Genomic DNA, 7146 nt, shown 5'->3' with positions numbered 1-7146 from the left:
AGGTGGCGTATGATATATCACGGTCTTCTGGCAAGTGTTTTGTCTTGGTGTTGTTTTAGCCGTAGAGTGCAATTCGCTGCCAGATTATCAAGAGTCGGTGTTGCCTTTATAATACTAAGTATTGATGTTTGTCTTGCCCAGGTGGCTATTATATCTACATCGAGACGTCTTCTGGCTCATCCGGTAGTGTCGCCCGTGTGATCAGTCCTCTCGTTACTACAACAAGTGCCAAGTGTGTCCAGTTCTGGTACCACATGTACGGTAGGGACGTCAACAGGCTCCGGGTGTACATGAAGACTGGCTCATCGCTTGGGAATCCTGTGTGGACTCGGACAGGAACACAGGGAAATCAGTGGAGGTTTGGGCAGGTAGACATTCCAGCAGGGACATCATTCAATGTAAGTAGAGATTAGTTCCGATATCTGCGCGACTATGAGCTTGTGTGACCAGCTGTATATATATATATATATATATTTGTGTGTGTGTGTTTGTGTGTGTGTTTAGTAATCATTTTCCTACAATCGGCATCAGGTTGAATGTTGTAAATTGATGAACCCTTGTCCTGTTGGCATTTGTTTCACACAATATCACATCTTTATCAGGTCATATACCCCTGACTTTTTAGGCCCTGCCTTGACATAGTTACTTCCACATTCGTTGCGTTTTGCTGCGATGTGATGCGTTGCACGAGAAATACCCCCGGCGTACCTACTTCGGGTGCTACATATGGATAATACTGTATGTGCAACCCAACAATTGTTTGGCGCCACAGGACTAGGTTTTTAATGTAGTAATGGCCAGATCTAGAATACCATTAATGTCCATGTTAATTCGCCCATAGATTGTGTTTGAAGCAAGTCGGGGATCTGGATATTATGGAGACATCTCGCTGGATGACATCTCTATTGTGGACAATAGCTGCCGACCTGGTAGGTTTGATATCATATAAAGGAAGAAACCTTTTAAAAAGCAGTGTTCTTGGAAAGGTAACGCATGGTAAGGGTTAACTCATGATCAAACAGCACATTTCGTTTTGAAAATGTACATTTATTTCATTACTTTTTTGTACACTCAGTGATACTTCTGTGACAAGTCCTTACATTTAGGACTTACATTCTGTATGATCCACACTTTTCAGCACAAACTACACGTAGAGGTACTTGTACATATACTCGTACTTCTATAAGGCAAAACAACTTAATATGATGAAATCATTTTCCAGCTTATAACTTTGCAATATTTTACCAAATCTGCCAGTCTGCATGGCTACTAGGAGTACAGAGTGACTCAGAGTCTTCTTTTAAATCCAACATCAACAGTATTACATGCTGAAACAGCATATGTTTTTAAACACTGCAGTAATTTTGAACTCAAACAGCACACTTATTTAGACATTATTTTTTTATCATTCTTTTCCCTCACACACTTCCCTTATGGCGTTTCTTCTGAGAATATACGCCTAGGGGTGTCTTTCATTATTTTCTTACATAGGCCACAGCAAGTAAATTTTATGGATGACATCCTCCATGTCCTCCGCAAACTCCAAATGTAATGCGAGAGGGCGAAAAAAACAAGACCGGCCAAAAAACAAGATTCCTATATTTTCAAATTTTAACATCATAAACCCTGTTAAACAAGAAATGATACCTATATTGTGGCTATTTATATACCTATAAATGATAACTATCACAACATCCATTTGTCACTGAAACAACTTTGAAAAAGAAAAGTTTTTAATCATTGGACAAATGGTTAAAGGGTTTTGATTTAGTGGGAAACAAAATTTCTTTTTTTTTTCAAAATCAGGCGAAAATCAATGCGCGCGCTGATGTCATCCATAAAAATTACTTGCTGTGGTCATATCTTTAAAAACATGAAAAGGGAGGTATTGTTACCTTCGGCAAGGCGTTTATGTTTTCGGTAATTATAATGTTCGCGTTTACATGTATGCGCGCATGTGTGTGTGCGCTCCATAATATGCGTGTGTGTGTGTGTGTGTGTGTGTGTGCGTGCGTGCGCGTGAAGGCTTAATATAAGTGGATTTTCAGCATTTTCACCACGTTTTTGCACGTAGACAGCACACAGATGCACGTACGACGGATTGTGACCGAGGCTTTGTGTATGTGTGTGTGTGTGTGTGTGTGCGCGTGTGTGCGCGCGCGTGCGTAAAGGGTTAAATGGATTTTCAAAATGGAAGTTTCCACTTCAGACCCATTTGACTGTGACTTTGAGCTGGGCTTGTGTGGATGGAGACAGGCCTACGACGACAACTTTGACTGGAGCCGACGCAGTGGATCGACTCCTTCCACCAGCACCGGGCCGAGTGCTGACCACACCACTGGAGGTAAGTTTTATTATATTCACATTGGTCAAAGGCGGGGTAATATTACTAATAGCGAATTGTCGACATGTCTGAAAAGACATTGAAACAGGGGAAAAACAATCTTGTAGTTGACTCTTTACAGCAGACTAATTTTCCCACGTGCGAGCTGTCCGATATTCATGTATTGCATTTCTGGAGCGAATGATCGTCATAAAGTCAAGTCGGCTTAAGAGTTTTACCTGTATGCAGAAGCAAAAGGAAAGTTTTAGCGCACCCGACTAGTACTCTGTGACCTTTTCACTTTTCCTTGTCACGTTCTGTGAATAACAGAAGGGGGAATGATATAAATAGGGGTGTGGGAAGAGACGTCGGGAATGACACCTATACATGCCTATAGGTGGCGTATGATATATCACGGTCTTCTGGCAAGTGTTTTGTCTTGGTGTTGTTTTAGCCGTAGAGTGCAATTCGCTGCCAGATTATCAAGAGTCGGTGTTGCCTTTATAATACTAAGTATTGATGTTTGTCTTGCCCAGGTGGCTATTATATCTACATCGAGACGTCTTCTGGCTCATCCGGTAGTGTCGCCCGTGTGATCAGTCCTCTCGTTACTACAACAAGTGCCAAGTGTGTCCAGTTCTGGTACCACATGTACGGTAGGGACGTCAACAGGCTCCGGGTGTACATCAAGACTGGCTCATCGCTTGGGAATCCTGTGTGGACTCGGACAGGAACACAGGGAAATCAGTGGAGGTTTGGGCAGGTAGACATTCCAGCAGGGACATCATTCAATGTAAGTAGAGATTAGTTCCGATATCTGCGCGACTATGAGCTTGTGTGACCAGCTGTATATATATATATATATATATTTGTGTGTGTGTGTTTGTGTGTGTGTTTAGTAATCATTTTCCTACAATCGGCATCAGGTTGAATGTTGTAAATTGATGAACCCTTGTCCTGTTGGCATTTGTTTCACACAATATCACATCTTTATCAGGTCATATACCCCTGACTTTTTAGGCCCTGCCTTGACATAGTTACTTCCACATTCGTTGCGTTTTGCTGCGATGTGATGCGTTGCACGAGAAATACCCCCGGCGTACCTACTTCGGGTGCTACATATGGATAATACTGTATGTGCAACCCAACAATTGTTTGGCGCCACAGGACTAGGCTTTTAAGAGTAATGACCAGAAAACTAAATGTGCGTTAATTTGCCCATAGATTGTGTTTGAAGCAAGACGAGGATCTGGACCGTTTGGTGACATCTCGCTGGATGACATCTCTATTGTGGACAATAGCTGCTCACCTGGTAGGTTTGATATCATATAAAGGAAGAAACCTTTTAAAAAGCAGTGTTCTTGGAAAGGTAACGCATGGTAAGGGTTAACTCATGATCAAACAGCACACTTCTTTTTGAAAATGTACATTTATTTCATTACTTTTTTGTACAATCTCAGTGACACTTCTGTGACCAAGTCCTTACATTTAGGACTTACATTCTGTATGATCCAAAGTTATCAGCACAAACTGCTTGTAGATGTACTTAAGTCTTGTACATGTACTTCTATAAGGCAAAACGACTTAATATAATGACATCATTTTCCAGCTTATAACTTTGCAATCTTGTACAAAAACTGCCACTCTGGCCACTAGAAGTACAGACTCGGAGTCAATATCACCAGTACTTCATGCTGAAACAGCATATGTTTTTAAACACTGCAGTTCTTGTTAACTCAAACAGCACAGTCACGTATTTAGACATTATAACCTCCATAAAAATGGAGGTATTGTTTTGGCGTGTCTGTCTGTCTGTGTGTCTGTGTGTCTGTGTTTCCGCACATTTGTTGTCAGCATAACTTCATAACGCCTTTATGGGTTGTGATGATATTTGGTGTGCTGATAAGTCTTAGGAAGACCAAGGTCAAATGTGTGCCTACTGGTGGATGACCTTGGTACTGCAGCAGAACTTCCGGTGTTTGTATATTTTGTCCTGAACATGCTATGGTCTTGACATGTTGGTGACAGATATCCTTTCCTGTCAGGAATAAGTGATGTGGGGTTGGTCCCCCTAGCAGCTTGTTCTGGAACTACAGGGGACTTTCTGGCGAAATCTTTAAAAGACAATAAGTCCAGATAGAAAACGTATTTTCATCATTTTTGGTGTGTAGGTAGCTGAGAGTTGTACATAATTAAATGAAAATTATGCAAATGAGGACTTCATTTGCATAATTAAGAAGAAAAGTCTATAATTACAGTGTTTTATATGATAGTTCTTTTATACATGTAATGTATTTAATCTGTGGCAGGCGGAACATTAACAGATACCAATTATGTAAATGATGGCCTAATATGCATAATTAATGTGAAAATTCTGTAACTTCTTATTGGTGAATGATGGGAATTTTATACCTCGTGACATGTGTAAGTTACTTAAATGTTAACACCACTATGCATATATTATGTTAATGTAGAGGTTATTTGCATAATCAATGAGGACATGTTGAAATGAAGTATGACAAAGAAAGCCCATATTTCATGGAGGTATGAGATCTCGGAACTCTTGTTTGTATTATTCTTTTTCACATGCCCCTTATGGCGTTTCGTTTGAGAATATACACCTAGGGGTGTCTTTTCATAATTTTCTTGATACATATCTTTAGAAATGTGATAAGGGAGGCACTGTTACCTTCGGCAAGGCGTTTTCGGTAGCGTTCGCGTGTTTATATATGTATAGATACATGTATGCGTGCTTGTGTGTGCATGTGTGTGTGTGTGTGTGTGTGTGTGTGTGTGTGTGCGCGTGCCTGTGTTCGAAGGCTTAAATGGATTTTCAAAATGGAAGATTCCACTTCAGGCACATTTAACTGTGACTTTGAGCTGGGCTTGTGTGGATGGAGACAGGCTCACGACGACAACTTTGACTGGAGCCGACACAGTGGATCAACTCCTTCTGACGACACCGGGCCGAGTGCTGACCACACCACTGGAAGTAAGTTTTACAATGTGGTCAAATTTGGGATAATACCGAATTTTCTGAAAAAGGTACTGGAACAGGGAAAACAATTTATAGTTGACTCTTTACAGCAGACTAATTTTCCCACGTGCGAGCTGTCCGATATTCATGTATTGCATTTCTGGAGCGAATGATCGTCATAAAGTCAAGTCGGCTTAAGAGTTTTACCTGTATGCAGAAGCAAAAGGAAAGTTTTAGCGCACCCGACTAGTACTCTGTGACCTTTTCACTTTTCCTTGTCACGTTCTGTGAATAACAGAAGGGGGATGATATAAATAGGGGTGTGGGAAGAGACGTCGGGAATGACACCTATACATGCCTATAGGTGGCGTATGATATATCACGGTCTTCTGGCAAGTGTTTGTCTTGGTGTTGTTTTAGCCGTAGATTGCAATTCGCTGCCAGATTATCAAGAGTCGGTGTTGCCTTTATAATACTAAGTATTGATGTTTGTCTTGCCCAGGTGGCTATTATATCTACATCGAGACGTCTTCTGGCTCATCCGGTAGTGTCGCCCGTGTGATCAGTCCTCTCGTTACTACAACAAGTGCCAAGTGTGTCCAGTTCTGGTACCACATGTACGGTAGGGACGTCAACAGGCTCAAGGTGTACATCAAGACTGGCTCATCGCTTGGGAATCCTGTGTGGACTCGGACAGGAACACAGGGAAATCAGTGGAGGTTTGGGCAGGTAGACATTCCAGCAGGGACATCATTCAATGTAAGTAAAGATTGGTTCCTGTCTGCGTGACTATGAGCCTGTGTGCCCATCTGTATGTGCTTTCTGTATGGTTGTTGGCACGTGTTTGTTTGTGTGTGGATATATGTTCAGTAATCATTTTTTCACCATCGGTATCCGCTTGAATGTTGTAAAATGATTAAGAGTAATGACAGGAATAAGTAATGTCCATGCAAATTGATATTTTGCCGCCATAGATTGTGTTTGAAGCAAGCCGGGGATCTGGAAATTATGGAGACATTTCGCTGGATGACATCTCTATTGTGGACAGAGTGGTAACACATGGTAGGATTTACTCATGATCGAATAGCACAAATATTTAGGCAATATTTGTTTTATTCCTTTTCCTCCCACACTTTCCTAATGGCGTTTCTTCTGAGAATATACACCCAGGGGTGTCTTTTCATATTTTCTTCATACATATCTTGAAAAACATCAAAACAGTGGTATTGTTACCTTCGCCAAGAAGTTTATGTTTTCGGTAGCGTTCGTGACAGATAGATATCTATTAAAGGGATATATATATATAGAAAGATATATATGTGTGGTCCCGAAGTATGTGTGTGTGTGTGTGTGTGTGTGCGCGCGTGCCATACGCGTGTGCGTGTGTGCACGCGCACGTGAAGGCTTAAATGGATTTTAAAAATGGAAGTTTCCATTTCAGACCCATTTAACTGTGACTTTGAGCTGGGCTTGTGTGGATGGAGACAGGCTCACGACGACAACTTTGACTGGAGCCGACACAGTGGATCGACTCCTTCTGACGACACCGGGCCGAGTGCTGACCACACCACTGGAAGTAAGTATTATTCACAATCACAATGGTCAAAGGCGGGGTAATAGCAAATTGTCTGACAAGGTACTGGAACAGGAACAACAAATCTTGTAGTTCACTCTTTACAGCAGACTGGTCTTCCCACGTGCGAGCTGTCAAATGTTAAAAATGTATGACATTTCTGTAGTCTGATCATGAAGATCATGAAAGGATATAAATTGGGCATGGGAATATATATATATATATATATATATATATATATATATATATATATATATATATAGTATAGTAGTA

The 7146-nt window shown here is 41.1% G+C and overlaps 1 protein-coding gene across 1 annotated transcript in view; it reads left to right on the top strand.

Moving 5' to 3' along the window:
• LOC109486722 (MAM and LDL-receptor class A domain-containing protein 1-like) overlaps positions 1–6917 on the top strand; it is a 14194-nt gene extending 7277 nt beyond the window's left edge. Inside the window, exons 4-11 of the mRNA XM_019790612.1 lie at positions 842–929; positions 2210–2344; positions 2860–3116; positions 3548–3635; positions 5181–5315; positions 5803–6059; positions 6275–6362; positions 6742–6917. Coding sequence (XP_019646171.1) covers positions 842–929; positions 2210–2344; positions 2860–3116; positions 3548–3635; positions 5181–5315; positions 5803–6059; positions 6275–6362; positions 6742–6917 — 1224 coding nt within the window. The remainder of the gene's footprint in view (positions 1–841; positions 930–2209; positions 2345–2859; positions 3117–3547; positions 3636–5180; positions 5316–5802; positions 6060–6274; positions 6363–6741) is intronic.
• The last annotated feature ends 229 nt before the right edge of the window (positions 6918–7146 follow it).

Source organism: Branchiostoma belcheri, unplaced genomic scaffold (genome assembly GCF_001625305.1).
Source record: "Branchiostoma belcheri isolate BF01 breed outbred unplaced genomic scaffold, Haploidv18h27 scaffold110, whole genome shotgun sequence".
Taxonomy (NCBI): domain Eukaryota; kingdom Metazoa; phylum Chordata; class Leptocardii; order Amphioxiformes; family Branchiostomatidae; genus Branchiostoma; species Branchiostoma belcheri.
This window is presented reverse-complemented; position numbering and strand designations above follow the sequence as displayed.